The sequence below is a fragment of the Scardinius erythrophthalmus genome (assembly GCF_964197995.2).
Source record: "Scardinius erythrophthalmus genome assembly, chromosome: 23".
Taxonomy (NCBI): domain Eukaryota; kingdom Metazoa; phylum Chordata; class Actinopteri; order Cypriniformes; family Leuciscidae; genus Scardinius; species Scardinius erythrophthalmus.
Window position 1 is genome coordinate 8672211 of NC_138243.1, and position 27550 is coordinate 8699760.

General features: G+C 37.9%; 1 protein-coding gene across 1 annotated transcript; it reads right to left on the bottom strand.

Annotated features, from left to right (window-relative positions):
* Positions 1–1131: 1131 nt before the first annotated feature.
* LOC308683301 (protein FAM163B-like) lies at positions 1132–27536 on the bottom strand. The gene is made up of 3 exons (XM_081353719.1): positions 26805–27536; positions 5627–5742; positions 1132–3038 (listed from the first exon to the last, which is right to left on the bottom strand). The coding sequence occupies exons 2-3, from the start codon at positions 5717–5719 to the stop codon at positions 2586–2588; spliced, it is 546 nt and encodes a 181-aa protein (XP_081209845.1). The 5' UTR covers positions 5720–5742; positions 26805–27536; the 3' UTR covers positions 1132–2585.
* Between the last annotated feature and the right edge of the window lie 14 nt (positions 27537–27550).

A 27550-nucleotide genomic window follows, 5' to 3' on the forward strand; every position in this document is an offset into this window, starting at 1 on the left:
CCATTATCATTGAATTGTGAACGTGATTGGAGTGCCAAATTTACTTGATTAGTCATGATTTAGAAATGCTCACATCTGTCTAAACTACGTCCTACAAGACAGATAAAGCTGCAGTGACTTTGGCACTGAAAAGTCTGAGAGCTCCAGCCAACTCTGAAGCACACTGAACCCAGAAGACCGTGGATTGATGTTATCAGATTCTCCCAATTCAATCTGACAGAGAGCATATCCAAAACAAAGCTTACACAACGACTGGACTGCTGTGCAACAAAATGAAAGCAAACATACATCTTCGAAATATTGCATATATTAGGCATATATTAGGCTATGTAATAAAATAAAGAGAAGATAAAATCGATAAGAAAATAATGTTTATATAGATTGTTTTGTCCATATGACGTGCTAACAAACAGCTAACAGCCTCATTAAGTTTCTGAAACGGGCAGTTGACTGTTTTTAATTGTAAACTGGTTAATTTATTTTTAAAATCATTTTAGATTCAGTGCGGCGTGCCGAGTTGATGCCCAATTTTCCCACATCAGCCATTTTGGGCCTTTTTAATTTTGCGGATTAGCGCATTGGAGTATCGATGTGAAACTTGGCAGGTTTCATCGTTGACCATGCCTTGAAAGCACTTAAAAAGTGTCAGTGCCATTTTGTGGTCAAAAGTTATAATGAAATTTTCTTGATTTTTCTTGATTTTCTTGATATTTTTCTATAATGAAAATAACTTTTGATTAAATTAGCCTATTGTAATGAATCTGGTCTTAGTGGGTCATGCCGAGAACATAGATACCAATTTTGTCATAGTCGACTGAACTTCCTGTCCGCCATTTTGTTTTTCTTTTAAAACCTACTTTTTCAAACTTTTCTTAGACCATTTGTCTGATTTTCACCAAAATCGAATCTTATCATCTATATACCATGGCGGAATTTTTGGGGGATTTCATGTCGACAGATGAAACCATTTTCGGATACCGCTGCAATGAAGTTGAGAGTATTACAGGTAGAGACATATTCCAACTGGAATCACAAAATGATCCAACAGGTTGTCTCTAGGAAATACCAAATAATGTAGGTTATAAATGAACTATGAATTTCACTTCATATTCAACTTTAAAACATGCCAAAAAGTTTTCAACCAATTTATTGTCCACAGTATTCTTAATTGTATTATCAATTACAGGAACATTTCGGCATCACTTTAGAACAAGAAACAATATTATTGACCTATTTCTGAAACAAAAATACTGTGATAAAGTAGTGATGCAAAAACAATTCAGAAATAATGATAATAATAATAATAATACAGTTGGTATTAACAGGCACTGAAACGTGTATGTGTGCGCGTATGAGAGAGAGACAGCGTGAGATTGAAAAGGGACCCAGTGAGTGAAAGAAGAGCTAGGAGAGAGAATTGAAATCACAACACAAGCACATGGTGATCATCACAAAAGTCAATGTCACCTGCAGGGCTGTAGTGTGCGGCTACACACCCAGAGAGAGAAGAAGATCACTTTCAAAACTAGAAACAGAACAAATATTCTTGATAATCACCGTAATTATAAAAAAAAAGAAAGTCGGTGCAACGCCCCACTTGTTTTCACATCAACTACGCAGGAAATAGGCTAATTGACGCCTCTGTAAGCATGAACAGTAGAGAGAGAGAGAGAGAGGGAGAGAAAACCCTTCTGGCTGAAGATGTTCTCTTCATAGTCCAACAAGCAGCGTTTAGAAAGAGCAACTGTAGCCCATGAAATCAAATCAGCCTTTGTATCCGTCTCACATCCAGATTTGTAAAAAAAAAAAAAAACAAATTCAGTGAAAATCATAACATGTCAATGCAGGTAAAACAAAAATCTAAACCTTTTCAGATAGGAGAAATGTGAATAAAGAAGAACAAATAATTTAAACATCCAAAACAGAAGAAAGTTTGTAATCGTGAAAACATCTATTAATACCTAGAATCACGCACGGTAACTCAGTAACTTTTGTCAGTAAAAAATAATGCCTCTCATCCCATACGTTACCTCAAAATCAAACGCCTACATCATGTTGTTTGCCGATGTCACATTTTGATCTAGCAGTGTTATTGCAGCCGCTTAGGGCTCTTTGTAAGTTGTCCTGTATGTGTTGGTTTGTTAAAACGAAGTCCGCGGCTATATCAGTGAATATCCAGCTAAAACGTCTCGAGCTACATGAATGAACAATACAAAAGTTTCAATTCAGACTGTATATTGAAAAGTGTCCCATTGTGTCTTTATTTTCTGAATCTTCTTTTCAATTACTGAAAACAGAAAAAAAAGGGATTCAGGAGTGAAGCAGAGGGGGTGAGGGAGGGAGAGGGGCTCCGAATCTCTGCTCTCACCCCATTTCCGCCTTTATAGTTCCCAGTTACGCACAAACACACTGGGCTGTCTTCCTGAAAGCTCGGCACTCTGGGAGTTTTCCAGAGGACATTGTTTTTATGCAGGCAAGTGCAAGAGCTTGAATGCTGAATTATGTTTTTCAATGAGAATTGAGTCTGTTGCCTGTGTTGACGCAGTTAGCCGTTAGCATCTAGCATAAACCGTTCGGATGGCAGGCTACACGTCGGTGCTAATGCTGCAGCTTCGCGTGAACATCTCCCTCATGGTGACCGAGCGGCTGAGGTTTAGTTTGTGGTAGTTGGGTAGCGGCATCGGCAGCTGGGTGGGCAGCGGGGCGGGCAGAGAAGTGGGCAGCGGGGTGGGCATCCCCAAATCCTGCTGAAGCACGCTGCGATAGCTAATGCGTTCGCCACCATTTCGCAGGCCGTCTGGCTGCTGCAGGTAAAATGGCAGGTCGTAATGCGTACAGGACGGACAGTACGTCTGCGAGCGTGTCAGTTTTCGTGCCGGCGGGGGCGTGAAGAGGGCGGGCCCATTGGGGGTGGTTGCCGTGGGGACAGTGGCCGCCAGGATGTTGTGATTTGAATGCACCGGCGGCAGACGAGACGTGACGGCGAAGTCAGGCTCCTCCTCCTCTGACTCCGACTCCTCCTTCTTACAGCAATAGTACTAGAGGGGTGCAAGGAGAGAGAGAGTCAGCTTCGCATTTTCACTCTTTAATGCATGAATATTTCACTAATCATTATTACATATATGGGTCTTTAGCAACCCGGATCTACATCTAACATGGATGGATCTCTAACTGCCGCAATAGATTAAACCCCATTGATATCTAAATAACAATGACAAAAGAATAAAATAAAGCATAATTTGTTACCTTTTGAGATTAGAAGGGTTCAATTTGAGCAAATGTTTTATACCATCATCGCTGTCCTTGCCAGAGCTCATTTCCCAGTACATTCAGCATCTGACTCATATTCACAATCTCAAACATATTCTCAAAACTATAATTTTCAACATTTTCAAAATCAATGTATTTAATCGCTAACAGCTTCTTCACTAGATCCACCATCAAGTGACAGTGATACTTATATTTGATTGTAACAGTTCTTGCTCTGCAGTAAATCGCTGAGCCATTTCAAGTTTTGCTGATGATACTTCCTATTCTTTTGTTTTATGCCTGCAGTAAATATGAGTGAAACATCACTTTCATTATTGTGTATTAGAAATTGCCTTGTGGAATAAAGGTGAATTGCACTTATTCAGTCATCAAAGATTTAATTATTGTTGTGCAGAAAAAAATAAACTTACACTATTACATACCTCAGGTCACTAGTGTGACCCTATACAATTTTTACAAAAATTAATAAGAAAACAGTTTTTTTTTTTGTTGTTATATTGTTCATCATGAATAGATTGAGGAATGCTAAAGTTGATGTCTATTTTTAAAAAATCAATGAGTGAATGACGTCCCAGGTCGATAATGACCTGAGGTATGCGTTTAAGGGTTAATTCTATAAAATAACTTATAACAGTAACATTTAACAGTATATATGTAAAATTTAAAAGAATTAAAGGCAAAGTTCACCCAAAAATCCATTTTAAATTTAAATTGTTTAGGACCCAATTGACTTTCATTTTATGGGTAAAAAGTATATTTTAGTTTACCATAAATGCTTGTCATATGTCATTCAGCAGTAGACTTTAACCAAAAACAACAGAATTATAAAATTACTTTAATTAGTTTAAGGGTATATTCACACCTGCCTCGTTTGGTTCGATTGAATCGAACTCTAGTTCGTTTCCCCCCTTGGTGCGGACCTTTTGGGCAGGTGTGAATACAGCAATCGAACTCGGGTGCGGACCAAACAATCGAACCGAGACCCAGCTGAAGAGGTGGTCTCGGTACGGTTCCAAACGAACTCTGGTACGGTTCGTTTACGGTGTGAACATGAACCGACCCAACTGCAGAAAACTGCGTCTTTTTATTTGACTGCTCTTATGAGGATACTTAACAAAACGGACATTTTGGCATAATGCTGTCTAAAGCGAGCGAGCAAGAGCGCGCCCACGGCAGAGAGAGGGAGCGAGAGACCTTGCGTGTGTGTGCCGTGCCTCACGAAGCGCATGTTAAGACCCAAGTCAGTGCGGGCGGGCTTTTATCTATAGGCTACCATATAGTTTCTTCATATTGCGTTTGTAGAGAATAACACCAAATCAGTAAAATAACAAATATTACATAACGAAATATCTCCATGCTGAGCCTGTTTGTGCACTTCCTGCTTTTCCCTGCTTGAGAATTCCTGTCCAATGAATGAACGACCTTAGCACACGTGTGGTTTTGTTTACACATTTTGGTTCACTTGCAAAAAGAACAGTGTAAAAGCGAACCGTACCAAACAAAAAAAATCAACATTCTATTTGGTCCGGACCAAAGCAAGTGAACTATCGGACTTTCCTGGTGTGAATACACCCTAAGTCTTATTTAAGTGGGTCAAAAATGCAATTGTTTTCTGCCCTTTTGGAAATGTAGTACTTCTCAAGTTTTGGAAAGTTACTCCAGTCTTCAGTCACATGATCCTTCAGAAATCATTCTAATATGATGATTTTCTGCTCAACAAACATTTATTATTATTATAAATGTTGAAATCTGTTGTTCTGTTCAATATTTTTGTGAAAACTGTAAACCATTTTACAATAGAAAGTTCAAAATAACAGCATTTTTTTTAAATATAGAAATCTTTTGTAACATTACAAATATCACCTTATGTGTCCTTGCTGAATAAAAGTTTAGGTTTATTTAAAAAAAAATCTTACTGACACCAAACCTTTAAACTGTAGTTACTTCTTGCAACTGAATTGCATTACAAAGAGTGAAAAAAACTTGCACAAAGTTCCATCTGCATTTCATATATACATAAATTGGTCACTGTTTCCCACTATGAGGTTATTTCTGAATATATAACTTGGTCAATTTTACTGCAAACTGTTTCAGTGTCAATTCAAATGACAAAAACAATGTAACTGAAAAACATAATGCTCCCTGACTTTTCAATTCTGATGTGACGTTAGTGTTTGTGAAAAGCAGACACATTCTTTACAGAAAACAGGATGAGATCTAACAAGAACTATAGAAAAAGAAGACCATGTCACTAATTCCTAAAGGAAGAGAAGGTACTAAAACACAGGATTATACCTACAAGACAGACTGAGAAAAACAGACACAGAAGCAAAATGGCAGCAAGAGAGAGTCTCACCTGCAGCCTACAGTAACACAGTACAGCGATAATGCACAGTAAGATTACTGTAGCTAGAATTCCACCTGTGATTACCACTGTCCCGGCTGTCATTCGAAAGGCTCTCCATCAACACCCTAAAAACACAAAAACAAAGAGAGAAAAGGTAATCAGAATTAGGTTACCGACAAATGCCTGTAAAAAACTTGCCTACGATCTACGGTAACCCTCCATACAGCCACTGTGTGTGCGACTGAACTCCATCAGCTTCAATCAAATGTGTCGGGTGAATTTTATGGACATTTCAGTGTGAGAAATGTTCCCCTGCATCAATGTTTTGAATGCCAGAATCATCACCGCACAGGGATGAATGTGAATGGGCAGAACAAATGGGAGGAAAAGAGAGACCACAGTCACCCTAGGAGCGATAATGAAAGTCAAAAGAACAGGAAATGATGGAGAGATACCCTTGGACCAAGAAGACTGATAAAAAGGGCAACAGTCAATATAGAATGTCAATAAACAAAGATAAAGTGATGGTATTTTAAAGTGATCTTAAAGTCATCATTTTGCACATTCTACAGTAGAACTTCAGGTTAAATGTATTGTTCAAAGGAATAGAACAAGATGCAAGAGCAAAATCTGTAATGTCGGTTTTAGCAGCCTAGATGCCTAAATATTACACTACCACCAAGCAGAAGGGGCTGATCATAGCACAAAGACGCTGATGCCCTCACACACCATTTGAAATTGAAAATACAATTCCTTTTAAAACACCCATCACTATACTTTAATAAGCAAATTATATACGTATTTAATAGCGGTTCACTTCTGCAAGTTAGTCTGGATTGCTTTCAAAACCACTGCAGATTGTACAGGCGTTCACATGAGCCGTACACCAGACAGACATTTGCCCAGAGCCCCACACCAGCAGGGGGCCCCGATGAGCTGCAGATCTACTTTCACTAGCCGGTTATAAAATGTATTGACAACACCTTCCCATGGACCCTTTTCACAGACCTTGATGATGCATTTCCACAGTTAAAAGGCAATTATAAAATTATACTATTAAAACTATTTAATTTTTTCTTTCTTTCACACAGTATAAATGGGTTTTTAACATTTATATTTGGTTACACATGCATAAAGGTCCATTGTTATGATATTCATTTCAGATTGGCCCGTAAAAATCACATAAAAATTTCCCATGTCAGTCTGGATGGACCCTTTCTAAGTGGAGTTTTTTTTTTGGGTGCCAGAATAATAAGCATCAATGTTGGCCAGTCCTTGTGTGAAATTATCTCTGACTGGACCCCAGGTCAAGCCAACACTCCTTTAGACATGAAAGAGAAGGAGCAGCAGCTGGAGGAGATGGACTGCTCAATGGACAAGGTCAACTGACCCCAAAAGCCTTGGTCAAATGTCACTGTCCTTTGAGAATTGAGCAGTTTGTCTCCCTGAAGCATGCGAAATAACATGTATGCCTTCACATGTTAAGATAAAATGGATGGAAAGGATTGGTTTACTGACTATAATGAAAGGCCAGACCTTTGTAGAAATCAGCGCGTTTCAGACAGACTGGGAATAGTTGCAATAATGTACAGTATGTGAAAAACACTTACATGTGTTTTTAGAACATTAAAGCATGTTAAAGGATTAGTTCATCCAAAAATTAAAAAAATGTCATCACTCACCCCTAATGTAGAAACACAAAGATATTTTAAGTCAAATCTAAGAGGTTTCTGTCCCTCCATTGACAACCTACGCAACTACCACTTTGACGCTTCAAAAAGTTTATAGAAATCATAAAATTAATCCATAGAGAATGAAGAATGAAGAATGAAGAATGAAGATACACAATCACTTTATATGATGAAAATATTGAATTTAGGCTTTTATTCACATATAAACATTCATCAACGCACACGTCAGTTGTGGTAAACAATCTTGCTTGACTTGCAAGAACCAATGAGGTTCATCCTCGTGTTACTCAGCACGTTTGAGCTTCAGCAAGAGCCAATGAGGTTCATTCTCGTGTTACGCATCACATTTGAGCTTCAGCAAGAGCCAATGAGGTTCATTCTCGTGTTACGCATCACATTTGAGCTTCAGCAAGAGCCAATGAGGTTCATTCTCATGTTACGCATCACGTTTGAGCTTCAGCAAGAACCAATGAGGTTCATTCTCGTGTTACGCATCACGTTTGAGCTTCAGCAAGAGCCAATGAGGTTCATTCTCGTGTTACGCATCACGTTTGAGCTTCAGCAAGAGCCAATGAGGTTCATTCTCGTGTTACGCATCACGTTTGAGCTTCAGCAAGAACCAATGAGGTTCATTCTCGTGTTACGCATCACGTTTGAGCTTCAGCAAGAGCCAATGAGGTTCATTCTCGTGTTACGCAGCACGTTTGAGCTTCAGCAAGAGCCAATGAGGTTCATTCTCGTGTTACGCATCACGTTTGAGCTTCAGCAAGAGCCAATGAGGTTCATTCTCGTGTTACGCATCACGCTTGAGCTTCAGCAAGAACCAATGAGGTTCATTCTCGTGTTACGCATCACGCTTGAGCTTCAGCAAGAGCCAATGAGGTTCATTCTCGTGTTACGCATCACGTTTGAGCTTCAGCAAGAGCCAATGAGGTTCATTCTCGTGTTACGCATCACGCTTGAGCTTCAGCAAGAGCCAATGAGGTTCATTCTCGTGTTACGCATCACGCTTGAGCTTCAGCAAGAACCAATGAGGTTCATTCTCGTGTTACGCATCACGTTTGAGCTTCAGCAAGAACCAATGAGGTTCATCCTCGTGTTACGCATCACGTTTGAGCTTCAGCAAGAACCAATGAGGAGCAAGTACGCTTGAGCTTCTGTTTATGTTTGCAGATCAATGTTTATATGTGAATAAAAGTTCAATCTGTTCATCACATAAAGTGATCATGTTTTTTTCAGAAAATTTGGACTAAACTGCTCAATTCATATGGATTAGTTTTCCAATCTCTTTATAAACTTTTTGATGTATTAAAGTGGTAGTTGTTTGGACTGTCCAATGGATTTCATTCAAAGTATCTTCATTTGTTATTCAAAGATGAGCCAAAGTCTTATGGGTTTGGAATGACATGAGTCTGAGTAAATTATGACAAATTTAAATTTTCCCAATACAATCCTATTACATCCAATAAACATAATAAGCACTTTTAAAATATCATTATATGGTCTCTGTAATGTTTAGTTATATTAGAAATTTTAAATAATTTCTGTTGTTGAAGTTTTTATGTACCTATTCACTTTGTTAATTTGACTTAACTTAGTTCAGTAAACTTTACTTAATGTCATGTGTGAAATGTACTTGAAAAAATAAAACTAAAAGTAAAAATGCTGTATACGATAACTCTAACATTCGTTACGTTTAAATAAGACTAGCTGTAATAGCGTGTAATTCAGGTGTGAAGTGACAAAAGCAAAGTAATCTTGTGTAATGGCAATGGCAACTGTAATGAGCTTCATCTATCTTCCCTCCACTGGGCACTGACATGGACCTCCATCAAACTCCTAGTTGAATTTAGCTCCAAGACAATTAAGAAAAGAACAGAACGGAAACATTATGTCCTGAATACTGAGGGGAGTTATGTACTCTTCTCTAATGATAGTGTCCTGATGGGATGAGAAGACACATAGAGGTCTCCTCTTCGACTGCCTTGATTAAGAAAATTTGACTTTCTTTCGGCTTCTAGGCTTTTTGTGTTTTAATTTTGAGAAGCATCTGTCCTGACCAATCAGCTGAGCTGTCCTCGAGTAGTTCGTACCTGCTCACAAAAATCAAATTAGTCCTTAGTAATCTGATTCGTCTAGTGGCTGAATGCAATCAATCGATCTGGGTTGGAAATGAAACAGGACTGTTGGTTTTCATTTGATTGTGAGAAAAGGCAGCTAGAAGAGAACATCAATAATGCGTCAGAGCAGATTTTTTTATTTTAGGCTTCAGGAGAAGCTAGAAATCAGTCTGACAACCCCTGGGTCAAAGACAGGACGCTCTTCTTTTTTGTGTCCTGATTCAAGAATCAATTAATTAACAATGCAATTCATACATACTGAACAATGATTTGAATATACCTTTTCTATGACGTTTTTAATTTCTGAATTAAAATTAATTTAGTTTTTTGGGGGTTGGCGAGGGTGATACAACTGACAACATAATGAAGAAAAAAATCTTCATTAGAAAAAAGAATTCTTTAAAAGGAAATCATTAGTTTGAGTAGTAGTTTTGCATACATTTTCATTATCATTTGCTCAACTGCTTAATATTAATATGTGAAAAGCGTTAGTCATGTGCAGAAACATGCAGAAAAAACATAAAACTGAAAATGATGTCATAAAGAGGACCATGGACTCTCATGAAGTCCAGTGTGGACTTGATTTGCAAGTAATATTGTAATATTTCCGTGCTTGGTTCTCAGATTGGACTGTCTGATCACCTCTTCATCGAACTGTGAAATGCCTCTTCCTCTTAGGGTGAAATCTGCCATAGCCTACCGTAACCTCAATTCTGTTAATCCATTACTGTTTTCTGAATCTGTACACACACATCTCTCTGACATCCCTGAACACACTAGATCTTTGTCAAATATAATACCTCTATATCCACAGCTCTTGATTTACACGCCCCTCTTAAAAGTAGATTTGTGCCTTCTACACACACACTTCTCCCTGGTTTACCCCAGCAATCTGAAAACTGCTGGTCATCACCTTGAACGCCTTTCCAGGAAAAACGGTTTTACTGTGCATCTTACTGCTTACAAAGACCATAATTATATTCAGTTATACAAATTTGCTTTAAATACTGCATGCTCTAGTTACTACTCAACTCTTATTAGTAACGAATCCTCTCAACCTAAAACACTGTTTTCTGTAGTCAATAAACTTACCAACCCTCCTGCACCTGACATGGGTAACTCAGTAGACCTCTGCATAAATATAACTATAAATATATAACTTTTTGGAAAATAATGATCAAGATGTGTACACTTGTGTCGAAACTTATTGTGCTAATATATATATTTTTTAAATCAACTAGATGCCTAAAAGATTTTTTATTTTTTTTTTGTAGACACTTTTATTTGTCATTGACCCCCTATTGAGTGACTTGTTTATGGCCTTTGACCAATAAAGATCAGTGCTACTGGGACTCAGTGATTAAAAAGGGTCAATTGAAAAGAAATGTCAAGCAGGTAGCCTATATAAAACACAGCATTTACGCACATTGTTCATGTGCACACGTCACTGTAATTCAATGAAGGCAAACATCCATTAGTGTGGTGCAGTCTGCCTCACAAACCTCCCATGGGGACAGCTAAATTAGATCACGGTATGAAGAATATGTTGCCACATCACAACACATTCATCACATGTAGCTTTAATTACAGCATGTGTGCAAACACACACTCAGAAGAACACTAATATACACAGCCGACCACACAGAAATCATCCTTGCAACGTACTAGTCAAAGTTCAAGCAATTTGAACTTAGAACACCATTTTATTAAAAGAAAGAGAAAAGGGCCAAAATGAAGAATCCGCAACTTTAACATATCAGGCACTCTGATTAAACACAACCACATCAATCTCACTGAAGACTGTGCACAGTCAAAAACTTAAACATGATTGAAAAATCTATGACATAATCAAAACATCTGCTTTAAAATGTATTGCATATTTGCATGCAGTTTTAAATATATTTTGGCTGATAATTAAAGGTGCAGTAAGTGATTTCTGAGAAACACTGTTGGTATTTGAAATCAATCCAAACAAAAACACCCCTCCCTTCATTGCTCCGCCCCCAAAATGCACGAACACGCAATGCAAGAGTGGATGTTTCTTTATCACAGCAAAATAATGCTTTGTGAAAAATAAAGCCAAGATGACGAACAAACAACAAGGAAGAATAAAAATATGAACATACAGTTCACAAGAGTATATCCAAGCAAGAGTTGGTTAGTCGCCAGCAGCACAGCAGCTCCAGACCCACAATGACACTCAAAACTGTCCTGTTACTATAGCTAACATTACAACAACAGCATACAGTATCTTGGTTCTGTGAAACATAGCAAAACCAATGTTACTCATGTATGTATAAACCATTGTTCAGCTAAAGTTAGTTTTGATTGATTCACTTCCGTTGCAAAGATCATGAGTAATCTCTGCGCAAGCTCTAAAAACGCAAACCTGTGAAAATGCTGACAGCGCGCACATGCGTATTACGTGTTTAGTCTATAGGTATGCGCGTTTGAATATATATGTGCGCAGGCGTGTAGTCTTTCTTTACAAATTAACCTCAACAAATTACTTGTCTGGCCTTAAAAATGTATAATACAGCTTTATCTGTACAGAGGTAAAGGGAAGGAAGGGAGGCCTTCACAGGGTAGAGACTAGTTGACACTTCAGGACTGCATTGTCATCGTGTCCAGGCGCAGGTCCTTCATCAGATCTGGATACGGCCTGGATTCGGCAGACTGCAGCTAACCTCGGGATAAATAGAGAGACTAATATTAGCGTAGACGCCATTCTTCTTATGATGTAACGAGTACATCAGGATTTATGGGAAGTGTTCCTGGTTCCGGCTGACATAATCTATGCAGCCTAACATTGAACATTGAGCACTAAGATCGAGTAACACTAATAGAGAGATACAATCACGATCGGATGATAAGAGCAAATCATTTGTGACTCTAACGAGAGCTGTCTTGGTACTATGGTACGGTCTAAATCCTGACTGGAAATCCTCGCAGATATCATTTCTTTCTAAAATGGAACACAGTTGTGAGGATACTGCCTTTTCTAGTATCTTTGACAGAAAAGGTAGATTCGAGATCGGCCAGTAATTGACTAATTCTGTAGGATCAAGTTTAATCATAGCCAGCTTAAAAGTTTTTGGTACGTATCCTAATGACAAAGATGAATTAATGATATTAAGAAGAGGATCTATGACCTCTGGAAGCATCTCTTTCAATAGTCTCTTAGTCGGTATAGGGTCTAACATACATGTTGTCGATTTAGATGATTTAACGAGTTTAGTCAATTCTTCCTCTCTTATAGCAATGAATTAATAAAATTTTCCCTCAGGGAGACTGCAATGCACTGCCTGATGTGAGTAGACGATAGTAGTAGTAGACGATTGCATAGTTATAATTTTCTCCCTGATATTATCAATCTTATAAGTGAAGAAGTTCATAAAGTCATTACTGCTGTGTTGCTTGGAAACTTCTGGGGTTGAAGCTTTATTTTTGGTTAGTTTAGCTGTTTCAAATGGGGTTTTGTTTATTTTCTTCTAATATGGTTGAAAAATAAGCAGATCTAGCAGTTTTTAAGGACTCTCTGTATGCAATCGAGCTCTCTTTCCATGAAATGCGAAATACCTCTAGTTTTGTTTTCTTCTAGTTGCGCTCCATTTTTCTGGCTGCTCTCTTAAGGGCCCGAGTGTGCTCGTTGTACCACGGCGTTGGACTATTTTCTTTAATCTTCTTTAAGCGCAACGGAGCAACTGTGTCTAAAGTGTTGGAAAAGAGAGTCAAAAGTTTCTGTCACAATATTGAGTTCTTCTAAGCTATCTGGGATGCTGATGAGATGAAACTGATCAGGAATATTATGAATAAAGTAATCTTTAGTAGCAGAAGTGATAGGTCTAACACAGGGATGGGCAACTTCAGTCCTGGAGGGCCAATGTCCTACAGAGTTTAGCTCCAACCCTGATAAAACTCACCTGCCTGTAGCTTTCTAATAATCCTAAAACGCTAATTAGCTTGTTCAGGTGTGTTTGATTAGGGTTGGAGCTAAACTCTGCAGGACAGTGGCCCTCCAGGACTGAAGTTGCCCATCCCTGGTCTAACATATTTGTAACAAGGAATCGTCTTTGCAGCCTTGGCTAAATGAAGTATACATGCGACTAGATAATGATTTCCAGCATGCGAGGCCATCATGAGTGGACACGCCCCCTACTGCTGATTGGCTCTCTCTCCTCCCCCATCATGAGTGGACACACCCTCTACTTCTAATTGGCTCTCTCTCCTCCACAATCATGAGTGGACACGCCCCCTACTGCTGATTGGCTATAAGTGTGTTGTGCTGCTCGGTCTGATCCACTTTCTACAGCTTTTCTCAGAAATCGCTTACTGCACCTTTAAAGAACATAAACACATACACCAGTCTGTCCCATGTATAAGGTATGGGTGTGCTTTTATATCATCCAAAAAAACTATTTTAAAAGTATTTTGAGGTGGCTGTCTTCTGTTTTCTGCACAGCATAATAGTGTCAAAAAAGCAAGATCTATGTTTGCAATAGTTTTGTTTAAAGCCAGAATGACATTAATCAACAACATGCATAACTACACGTTTTTAAATAATTGATTAAAAACAGTTAAAACTTATATGGTATGGTAGGAATGTAAATTTACATAAATTCCCATAATCGATCCAATCAACCATCAATTAATCTATTCATTGTTAACCTTAACATCGGGGGAGTTATAAAGGCAGCATTTGCATTACATGGTTCAAGTGACATGGTTCTGTCGATGTGGCACAGATCGGATGTGAGCCCCAAACGTGTAAGCAGGCAAAAACACATGGATTCTGATATGTTTAGATCGATTTAAGGCCTCATTCATAAGTGGAAATAAATCTGATATGAATCTGATATGTACATTTGCGTCTGACAGACTGGATATCCCCGTCAAAGCGAGTCATACGGCATTGAAAAAGCGTACAACTCTCCTCTTTTTTCTTTGTGTTAAGAGACCAATGGTTTGCTGACCTTTAAAGATGGTGCAGAGAGATCAACATTTCATTTAAATCATTGCAAATCGTGTCATTTTTACTTCCCTTTCAGCCTAAGCTTTTTAGTGTCAGTATGTCTACCTTTGGTTATTTCACCAAGAGTACAGTGTAAATGCAGTTATTGAATATGGATCACTTTTAAAAGAAGATGTAAGCTGGTTGTCAAATAAATTGGATATAGTCAACAAATCGGAAATGGGTATTAAGACCTGCAGTGTAAATGCGGTCTAAGTTATCACAATATTTAACAACCACTTGTTTAACCAACGCAAAATAGGTGTCATTTTAAAGTTTAGAAGCTTGGCTTTATAGTGAATATAGTGAATATGACCATCACTTAAGTGTGCTGACATAATAGAAGTGCTTTATTATAAAATCATAGTACAGATAAACCTGTATCATATATCGTTGAAAAAGTCTCAACTAGCAGAAAACAACAAGCATATTTCTTTCAGTTAGAGACCACACTATACAAAGTTTTTGCATGAAAAAACAGCGGAGACGCATGTGTAAACAGTATACACATGATGCTTTTGCACCATGTTTTTGTTTGTGATGTGGGGAAACATTAGTAAACCATAGTAGATCCCATATCTTTATTTAATGCAGGTGGTCTTGAACGAGCCCAAACACAACATAAGATAATACGTAGATCACGGAGTGACATGCTGCTTGGCTAAAGCTATAGGACTTCCAGGATCCAATCGCGTCGCAATCATGACGCAGTGTTTGTCAACGTCATTTGAAAGTTCAACCAATGGAAACCTGATCTTGGGTGTAGTGAGTGGGTATAGTGTGCAGGGACCATGTGTAGAGGACACTGTTTTACAGCTGGAGCGCGCTTGGATTGGATCAATCGCTCAGATTGACAGGTCTTGATTTACTGTGCGCCATAGAATAGGATCTAAAGCTGGAACAGCTCTGGAAGATCATCACTCATCCACCAGGATCTTATTACTTGTTCTTTATTCTACATACTTTTATTGTGGAGTTTACACAATAAGTTCTTATGTTCAGTAAAATTACATGTCTGGAGTGGGTTTTTTGGACCCTTGGTTAATTATGCTCCGAAATAAACGGCTAGCCTATACCTAATCCATTGCATGGCTTGAAGACATTAATACACTTAGAACATGTAACTACGGTGCTCTCGCTTCTTTTTTTCTTGTGTGTCTGCTGGACTTGTTTTCCCGCCTCAAAACTACGCCTTCTAACGATGACCTTGCTTAATTGACCGTCCATAAGTTTTATCGAAATTATTCTCATTAATCGTTAGCATCCCTAGTATATGTTGTTGAAAAGTCACACCAATTGAAGGATTTTCATGTAAAAAATATATTTATACATCATATAAGACATTACAAGAATTGATTATGGAAGTCTGAAAAAGAAAAGAAAAAAAGGTGAGCTTTAACTAAAGTGCATTGTTACAAATGTTAAATTACAAATGTACTTAATTATATTTAAATGCATTTGTTTACCATTAATGCTTGTAAGTACAATCGACTGTAAATTTCAGTGCATTCAGCTGTAAATTTCAAAGACAAAATTACATACAAAGATGTACTTAAGTGGGTTGGAAAGCTCAACTAATTGCAACTATTATACATTTTCATTTAATTGCAAATAACATTCAGTTAAGTGTCTGAAAACATTATATTCAATTTGCACTTAAGTATATTCCATAATATGTATGTTTTTAAAAATAATCAAGCGCATGACGAAGGAGATATAGGAGACTTTAATTCAATACATAAACAAAAAAACATACAACCACCTATCACAAAGAACTGTAATAATGCTAGACAAGGGACTGACTGAAACAGAGGGCTTAAATGCATGGGCAAACAAGATAATAGACAAGACACACCTGAACAGAATACTCAAATCAATTAGTAACCATAGTGACAAACAGAGAGATAACAGAGAACTGACCTAATTAACAGACAAGAGGATGAACAACGAAACTCAAACATGAACCGGACAGAAAAACAGATCAAAACACAAACTGAAAACATGACAGTCCTTCTTTTGCACAAGGGATCCTTCTTATTTATTTTTCGCAATTACCTATTTTATTTTGCATTACTTGGAGGTGAAAACAGGCTTCCACAGATAGTTATTCCACACAAAAGCAAAAAGACATTTGAAGCACTTTTGGGTTTCAGCCCGCTGGGTCTAAAACATTTTGTTTCTGCCAATAATTTTCATTTTCATGCATTACTGACAAGTTTTGGCACCATGCCATGAGTGTCTGCTGTTAGCACAGTGTATCTATAGGTAGTTAATATTGAATTCAAATGCACATTGTCACAGGTGTGCAAATGTGAATATATCTGACATTTTACAAAGGCTTTAAACAGATCCAGTCATATTTATAATGCATCAATCTTTCTTGTATTATAGTCTTTCATTTTAACTCTAGTGTTACATAACATGAAGTTGGTTTTGTACTGACGCCAGACTTATCATTCCCTTGATATGAATAATCATGTCTTTTGGTGTGCGTTCAAAGCATCAAGATCCAAAAAATAAAAAAAATAATCATATCCAATAAAATGAAGTCATATTTTTCAAGTCACTAGATTATTAAAAATAGACATGATTATGTTTTATATAACACATTTTAAGGGTAGAATTTACAGGCAAAATAATTATATTATATATAGATTTATTAAACTTGAGCACTAACAAACAAAACACACAAAGCAAAACGTGAACAGAATAATCGGTAACTGAACGGACAAAGAACTGAAAGAAACACAGAGCTTAAATACACACAAACCAAACAACGAAATGAATAACAGGTGCACATGATAATCAAATCAATGAGAAACCAGTCCTGAAACACAGGAAACTGAACTAAAACATATGCCAAACAGACCCAAAACAGAAACAAATATGCTTTCTCTGGCCCTGTCCCAAATATCTCCCTAAGCCCTCGCGATCTTCCTCCGAGTTCACACTTTCGTGAAGTATTGGCGCTTCGACTGTCGGGAAGAAGTCGCAAGCACCCTTCTGAAACCGAACATGACAAATGGTACACCCTATGGTCTCGTGGACTTGACGGACATGCGCACATGGCGCCCATTGTAAGTCCACAAGACCCCAAGTGCACATGAAGTGTGCCATTTGGGACAGGGACAATATTTTCCTTCTTTACAATCATACTTTCTTGCTAGCAACTTCATAAAATCCCTTTACTGTGACACTATCTGCAATACTTTTCAAGCGGAGGTCAAAGGTGCATTGAAGCCCTGGTGTGTGAATCATGTGAAAGTGACTTAACAGATCTTGACACAGAAGTTTGCACATTTCTCTGTGATGTGCCATGGGGAATAATGAGAAGGCATTTTCCACTGACGCATGACAGGGCACACAGGCAAGTCCACTCATGTGACAGCATGATAACACAATCTGACAGGGGACATGAATGTGGAAACATGAACCTGCAACAAAGGTCGTTCATTTCTGCACATGTGATAAGATTGTGACCCGACGTGGCATCAAGTACACTTCCAGAACAATACATCTGGACTGCATGCACAAAGAGGCTTGAATATGGATGTGCCACACTGCTGACAAGACCACCTGCATACATTTTCATTCTGGCTCAGGCTGGTTTATGCTAGTCAGTGCCTGTTTGGTGCTGATCTTGCTTGGTCATGCTGGGAGACAGTGAAAACGTAGTTGGTGAAGTTAGTCAACAAACCCCAGCCTGATGAAGCTGGTTGACCTAGGTAGTCATGCTGGTTAGGCTAGTTTAGAGGTCTGATGTGGACACCAGCATCCAAAATAAAGTATTTTTGACCACATTATTTATGCAACCAGAATACTGAGTACAGGCAGATGCTTGCATGATTCTGCTTCAGATATGTGTAGGCTATACATTTTGTAAAAGTAAGAAATTACTGTTTATCTGTGTACCACCACAACTTCACTCAATAGCTATTTTAACATTGTTTCAGAGGATTCCTAAAAAACGGGGTTATCTTGATTACTTTTATATGATTTGGTTGTATGTTACAATTAACTGTCTGTTACAATATACTTTTGTTGTGTTGCATCATGTATGCAAGCTTGCTAAATAACCTGTGTGTTGCATTATGCATGTTAATGCATGTTGTTACAGTATGTGTATGTTAGCAGTATGCATGTTAGCATTACACAGTATGTTACAGTAATAATGTTACAGTATGTCTATGTTAACAGGGCTCATGTTAGAATGTTACAGTATGTGCATGTTAGTAGTATAGATGTAAGCATGTTATGGAATGCGTATGTTAATGTTAGCAGGATGCATGTTAACATGATGTTATAGTATGTATGTGTATGTTAGCAGGATGCATGTTAGCATGTTACAGTGTGTATGTTAAGTAGTATGGATGTTAACATGTTGCAGCATGTCTATGTTAGCAGGATGCATGTAATCATATTGTTAAAGTATGTGTATGATAGCAGGATGCATGTTAGCATGTTGCTACAGTATGTGTGTGTTAGCAGGATGCATGTTAACATGTTGTAACAGTATGTGTGTGTTAGCAGGATGCATGTTAGCATGTTGTTACAGTATGTGTATGTTAGCAGGATGCATGTTAGCATGTTGTTACAGTATGTGTGTGTTAGCAGGATGCATGTTAGCATGTTGTTACAGTACGTGTGTGTTAGCAGGATGCATGTAAGCATGTTTTTACAGTATGTGTATGTTAGTAGTATAGATATTAGCATGTTACGGAATGTGTGTTAACATGTTACAGTATGTGTATGTTAGCAGGATGCATGTTAACATGTTGTTTTAGCTTGTTACACAGAATGTGTATGTTAACATGTTACAGTATGTGTGTTATCAGGATACATATTAGCATGTTACAATGTGTGTATGTTAACAATATGTATGTTAGCATTTTGTTACAGTATGTGTTTGTTAACATTAATGTTACAATGTGTATATGTTAACAGTATGCATGTTAGTATGTTGTTACAGTATGTACATGTTATCAGTATGGATGTTATCATATTTAATATGTTTATATGAATATAATGTATGTTAGAATGTTATATTATAAGTATGTTAGCATTATAGTATGTGTATGTTTAGCATTTTATGTTAGCAATATGTATAATAGCGAGAATGTCAAGTACACCATTTAAGAACCTTTTGTAATTCATACAGTACGCCACATCCCTTAATATCCTTCATTGTTTAAACATACCGAAGAGAGACATTTTGCATGGAAAGACAACCATAGAGAGTGATGTTTCCATTGAGAGTGTGTTTCATAATTTTCGCAATGCAGGAATTGAATGATTCATTAAACTGTATGAAACCTTAACTAAAATGTTCATTGAACTGCATACAAAAGAAAACCTCAACAACACAAACAAAGGTTTTGTAAAGATGAATTACATTTTTTATAGGTCATGTCAGGCTTAACAGGAAGACAAACTATTTTAACCTTGACCAAGTCTGTGTGTAAATAACTAGAAGGCAAAAGCTGATTTAAAATGTGCCGTAAGTGCAATAAAACTCTCTAAGTAAGAGTATAGTGTAACCTAGCGAAAGTTTCGCACACCCTGCAGTCAAAACTACATTTCTTTAATTTCAAAGAGATAAAAGGAAGAAGAAACCTTATATATGATTAAATCATGTTCAGACAAGCTCAACACACTTGTCCTGAAAAGTTAAAAAATATACAGAGCCTGAAGGACAATTCTATATGGGCCAAGAGAATTAAATAGCCTATAATGACTTAGTAATATAGCATGTCCTTTGTTATGGCGCGAATAAAGCCGCGAGTTTTGAAACCATCATACATCAACAATTCATATCAACAAACAAGCAAAAAAAGCAGAATGCTGACAGTAAACAAACACACTATAAAGGTTACCAGGCATATCAATACCACTTCTTTTGGTTTAGGAATAAATGTGGCAGATCATTTGTTCATATCACATTAATTCAAAAATAACTCCATGACTATTTCTTCACACGCCGACTATAAAGATTAAAAAGCCTATTCTCATTTCTAAGTCACACATCAAACTCAGTAAAAGCACTTCAAGATGAATAATATGAAACAGTGCCATATGCACCCTGCATAATCTTTCTATTTGTGGTTCGTGACAAATAAAGCGTTACCCTTGGCAACCCCACGGCTACTGCACAGGCCTATTTGAGTGATCCATGTGTGTTGAGGGATAGAGCGTGCAGGTATGCCATTAAATAATTCATTCCCACACTAATGAAGGGCCAGTGAACACATGTGTACTTCCATCTATAAAGGACTGATGTTAAACCCTCACTGATCCAAATATATGACAGCAGCGAGATGTATTCCCTTACCAAAGTACACAAACACAGCTTTTTCCTAATGTGCAGAATATCTCTGATATCACAAACACTTGCATACAGGAAGTAAACTGATTGCTGCCGACAGCTTGGATTTGAATTGCATAGAATATGCAGAAATGCATACCGCAGATAAACAAACTGAAGCGGGCACGCTCAAATGCCAGGGTGTACTTATTTAATGTTTCATATAGACCTACTGGTTAGTTCAAACAGTCTGATATATTAGTATAATCTTTCATGATGCAAAGTCTGCAAAATTTTCAGAATAGTACATATGCAACTAAAATGTATTTGCTTATCTATAATCATGATAGGGTAGGTTGAAGCAATTTGTGGAAAGTGTTGACAACAGCATTTTATTTATGTTTACTCCCATTGTATCATAGGCTACTAATGTGTTTTGTAGCGTTGAGCGCTGTATGCTGAGCACATAACATTGCTATGGCCAATCCAAGGAGTTTAAATAAGTCACTGCGCAGAAAAAGCTAGTCTTGTTCATCGTGATCTCATTGACTGATGCTCCTTTCTGGACGACTCGGAATTAGGATTTTTCCCACCTCCTACTTGGAAATAATGTCTGGAACGCCGTTGAAGTGGGCCATCCGACTTGTGAACTCGGGGCGAATCGATCAACCCCCACCTCAGCGAGATGCGTCATTTGACGTCACTTCCAAGATGGCGGCAAGTCCTGCTTCCAACGAGCATAGCATAGAGAAAAAAACAAACTTTAACATTAGACATTAGGTTTATACTGTATAATGAAACCTTAATTTTTGATTTGGTCAGCTGTTTTCAAAGCAAAGCTGTTTTTCTTTCTTTTGGTTTTTGCCATAATTAACTCAAAAACACAAAATGCTTTCATTATGTGAACATGACGCATGATTGACTGGAACTCACTGAGGTCGGAAGTAGTTCAGGAGTCGTCTCATTTTAACCAAGTGTTTGCACAATGTAAATAAGGCATTTATTATGCAATAGTCAGCTTCATTGATTACAATGGGAGTTTTAGTGAGAGTGCAGAACTCAGTGAGCTTGGCGGAATAGATCTGCTGCTGTTGTACAATAGCGTACATGAATTACCCATGGCAGATCTATACAGGTGGAGCTGGGGAAGGTGGAGGGTTTCTGAAAGCACGCTGCAACTGCTACAGCAAATGCTGACCAAGTATTTGAAGGTTGAGCAGCTCATTGGTTACTGATACAGCAGGAACCAATCAGCTGTGCCCTATAGAGAATGATGTGATTGCAAGCAGATTGAGTTAGCCTGCGCCATCTAGGGTTTCATGACAGAACTGGTATTTAAATGCGGGAGTGAATCTGCTAAATTATAGTTCTGCGAGAGTCACTGATGAAATTGCGATGACTGACATTGTGATGACCATATCTACATTTTGGCATCTCATGACTGTGAACAGAGAACAAGGATGGAACAGTTTAACCCGTTTGGTGGTTATTCTTTATGCAAAATTATATTAGTGCGTACATTTTAAACAGCACCCTCTATGGATGGACTGAATATGACATGCAGAATTTTCATTTAAATTATTTTAATCAACATTAATAATTGCAATTAGAATACAAGGAAAATAATTGAAAAACATGATTTTTGATGACTTTCATGATTTTTAATAGTGCAGCTCTGATTGTATATAGCAACACTTTGCCGCAAATAATAGGTCCACTAGCCTGTCCGCCCATGTCATTATGCCCTATACCAGCTAAAGAGATGAAATCCTTCAAGGGCACTCAAAGTGTCATCTTGTCACCATGGAAATGTCAAACAGGTATGCCGCTTGAGTAAGTCTCACCCACACAATACAGTGATTTAAGCTCATACAAATTAATAGTTAAAATGGCTTCTGCTGTAAATTGCAGGTGTTCTGCATTGGGGTTATCCATTTGTAACCTGTGGTATTCAGGCATAATTACTGTCGATTTCATCAAATCAGGCTTGATGTTAAATTATTTAGATGCTGAAAAGTATAATTATATAATTATATTTCCTAAATGGCATAAAAATAAAGGTTTGCATTAGATCTACTCATGGAACAATGAATGTCAGAATGTCACGTCTATCATGTAGGTTAGAGTTACATGTACATTTTTTATGTACTCTTTCCCTAAATTAACACGTCATTCAAAATGACAAGACTTAAAAGGATGTTAACTATAGTCTCATTTTCAAATTTCAAAGTCAGGTCAGGTCACTCAAATAAAGCTGATATTTTACATATTCAAATATTTTAAGCTAATTTCTTTAGTGTTCAACTATTTCAGATTTAGCTGCCCCTGCCTAACAACAAAATGAAATGTTGTTGGTTGCTTTATAAGTGTGCAGCATCATCATTTTTAAGTGGACAGTTATTGGCCAGAATAAGCCAATGTAATGCAATCAGGGCCTAAAATTTACTTTTTACCAAATCTGCCAATGGTCGCTGCCGGTGACTTAAGAAAATTTACCAGCCATAAATATTTTTTACCTGCCACAAAACAGATTAATCCTTTATTGAAGTTACAAAAGTTATTAAGTCTAGAGCAGTGAGTGATTTTCTCTTTGTCTTTTATGTTTGATTAACATTAAAAACACAGACAGCATCAGGAATATTAGGCTGCTGTCACTTTAAGAGCTAATGCACAGATCCAATATACACGTGCGATTTCTTTCTCAACTGTTTTAAGTTCACTAAAGACATTATCAAATGTTTACGAAGATACTTGCCAAGCCATTTTAATATGAATTTCTTTCTTCTGCTGAACACAAAATAAGATATTTTTAATTAATTTTTGGACCCCATTGACTTCCATACTATTTTTCCCCCCATACTATGGAAGTCAATGGGGTCCATCAACCAACATTTGGTCTGATTACCAACATTCTTCAAAATATCTTCTTTTGTGTTCAGCAGAAGAAAGAAATTCATACAGGTTTGGAACAAATGATGACAGAATTTTCATTTTTGGGTGAACTATACTTTTAAGCCACCATTTTGTCAAAAAAAAAACACTCACATTCTTCTCTTTTCCTATGGAAATTACAAACAAATTAAAGTTGAAGTTTTGCTGTTACTTTTTAACTGAAGCAGGAACCATAAACCACAATGTTATTTTAGACATAGAGCTGTGCTTGCTAAGTGCCAATAAGCAATCACATTTCAACTACTTAGAAGAATAACCATCCCGGGCTGCGTTTCTCAAAAGCATCATGAGCCAAGTTGATCGTATAGCGAACATTGGTGGATCTTGCAATGCTTTTTGAGAAACGCAGCCCTAAACACATTAGCAACCATGTAGCAACAGCCTGGCAACCACCCAGAGCACTTTAGCATACTTCCGGCAGGTTTTTTCATGGGTAAGCAGCACTCCCTGAAGAAAATGTCAATATCCAGTTCATTTTAAACCATCAAATTCTATTTTGTAAGAGCTAAATGTGGAATGGACAATACACTGACCGACACATCCAATCATCAGGGTTCCTTGAGTGAGTCTTCTCAACATAGAAGCACTTCCTATACTCTCATCGAAATATCTATTTATAACTATATTACGTGATAGTCCAGATGTTTGACTATAAAAGATTCTCATATAAGGTACATCAATGACATTACATAAATCCAAATAAATTCTCACACATGCTAAATTTATGAAATATCCCTCCTATTTTGTATGATTAAATTCACTTCAATCAAATTCGCAGCACTATGTATTTCTAAAGGACTTTTTAACTGGAACAACAGGCGTTTCGAGCCACTCCGACCTGAGGGGTAACTGACTGTGTGTGCATTATAATTACATAGTGTAACAACCACTTTTTATTGCATCACCTCAGATAGAATTATATTAAAATGTTTGTAGTACACAGTTTTAAAACGGACCATATATGGAGAGACGTTTAATGATTGGATATTTGGAGATTTTCTGCCAGATCCTGCAGGCTGCCTTTCACGCCACATCTCCTCGCTTCTCTTTCATTTCTGTCCTTTACTGTCCACCCGTCCTGCTCTCCTCCTCCATCCCCTCCCCCACGCACCCCCACACGTTGCTATGTCTCCTGCCACAAGGCCATGTCACTTCCTACAACCGCAGACACCAGCATGGGCTTACAACGCTCCTGCCGCACCAAGGGAAAACATGCCATCCGATGCCTTGCAGAATATAAACATGTTAGACGTTACAAAGACTGTTTTTACCAGAAGATGGAAGCTGATGCTGTCACATCCCCCAAGCTGAATTGGGAAGCAATGAAGGTCCCAAAGCAATACCAAAATGGATTATTTCTCACAGCTTTTGGTTTGGAAGAGGTTTCTCAGCTGGAAACCCATCTTCTCCATAGAGGGACCGTGCACATCTAGGGGTGTTCAATGTGAAACAGCAACTTTCGAAACACATAACGGTGGAATGAATCTGGATACGGAGTGGCCGCTTGCCAAGCAGACAGGCAGAGATATAAAAAGATTAGGACAGGAAGAAAAGTGGAAAAGAGGCCGTAGCTGTACTCAGCCACCGTACAGGAATAACACCAAACACACTCGCTGTGTTATCTCACTAAAGAGTGTTTTTATGTAACACCTGTAAACACTTTTATCCTCTTCGTGGTGATGGAAGAAGGCTGGAGGTTGTGTACATACTGTAGCAGCTACAAAAAAACATGGACTCATATGTCATATGCTCACTCCATCCCTCCCAATCCTTGCTGCATGCGGAATACAAATCATTTTAGTCCCTGAGAAGCACATTATCATCAGATTTTTTTTTTTTAAATTGTCAGGTAGCCTAAAAAAAATCAGCTTAGGGATATTTCACCCCAAAACATTCACTTAAGCTCATGCCATCCCTATGACTTACTTTCTTCTGTCGAGCATGAAGATATGTTGAGGAATGCTTGAACTGTTTTTTTTTTGTCCATACAATGAAAGTCAATGGGGTCCAAAAACATTTTTCAAAATATTTTCTTTTGTGTCCTTCAGAAGAAAGAAAACCACACAGGTTTAGAACAATATGAGAACAATATCCCTTTGACAGTCAAAAATATGACTTAATTAACTTGACTACATTTGGTTACACCACTGAAAGGTGTGTTTACATGTCAGATCAGGTTGAAATAACTCTTCATCCACTGTTACAGCACAGAAAAGCTGTTTTTAAGATAATTTTAAAGAAGTGGTGGCTGCATTTAAAATGAAGTCTGCATATGTGACATTGGCTTGTTCCTTGTTTTTACCCTCCTTTGAAGACGACACTTTGGAATAGATATGCCATTGCAATTAATACAGAGAGGCGGAGATGTGACGGGGGAGGGTAAAGGATGGAGGAACGGTCATGGCTGGGGGTGGAAAAAACTATTTAACATTATTATGCAGGAAATGCCCATCCCCCTGTCCCATCTCGCAACTGACATAAGGGAAAAATCTCCTTGCACCTTTCAAAAGGGTCATGGGAAATCAAATCTACCAATCAGAAAGAGTGTACATTGCCATATCTGCTCGACTGCAAGTGACATTAAGATGAGTAAAGAAGACAGGCTTACTGGTCACGTGATCAAAACAGTGCATTGTAGATTGAACAAGGGCTGTCTCTTTGGATGCAAGCAACAGTAGAAAAATGTGGTTTAAAATTTGGTTTTACCTGCAATTGAACCTCTCCTCAGGGTTTTTTTATAGGTCTTTAATTGTATAGAAGTAATGTTTTCGATGCGTAAGATATTCTCAGTGTATGAACATAAAAAGATTTGAACTAAATAGAGTTCAGCAGGTCAACTTTCCATAACTTCAGCACCATGGACAGAGAACAACTTCCTACAATGGCATTTGCAGCTACATCAAGAAAAACAGGCCTAATTTCATTTAATTAAAAGTGCCAATAATGAAAATGTCAACTGGAGAATGAGCCTTCGAGAATAATTGACATGAAACGCGAATTAGGAACAATTACCGTTCACACATTACATTTCTTCACAACAAAAGCAAGATTGTGGACAAATAAGCCAAACTAAATCACTAGTGTTGTAAAGCCCATAATGTGGAAATCTTACCTACACGATGGTTAGAATTGAACCAGAGCACATCTGCAGAAGTGACGATGCTCCAACGAGACGGGCACGAGCTTCATGAACGAGTTTAAACTGAACTGTTACGGGATCCGCGTTAGTGACTTTCGTCGTTTTCCCCCTCGACTTTTGGGGTCCTAAAACGGCTTAAAACATGAAGCGAATGGGGTGAATAAAACAATAAATGTGGCGTATTAACAATCTCACGCGATTTCGTTGCAAAATCAAAGAGTTCCTTATTTCATATCCGTTATGGTGGAGTTGTCAACATCCTGAGAGACTTTTCATAGACAGTTCCTTGAATGTAAGGAAAGGTAGAAGCCCCGAGAGCACAGTATAGTAATTTAGAACAGAAAAACTTGTTGAGGTGACCAAAAGTCCCTTTCAATAGTTTTCAAATCCGCCTTCAAATCCGTTTTCAGAATAACTAGTTCTGCATCGAAGAGTGCTCCGTAAAATGAAGTGCCGTACAAAACGCTGTTCCTTTAAAACGTCCTCAATGAAAACCTTCGCAGCTCTACATCACAATGCACTCAAGCTCCATGTGTTAGTGTCTTCTCTATTCCTCCTTCTCTTTGTGCGACAAATTACTATGGACTGTGAAATCTCAGCTGGTTTGTTCTCCTCAGAGCTGAGCTCGCGACGCTGATGTGCCGTATATGTTTGGTGTCGCGCGAGATAATTGCTGCTGTTTGTCTCGTGCAGCTGAAGTGCACTGTAAATCTGCCCGC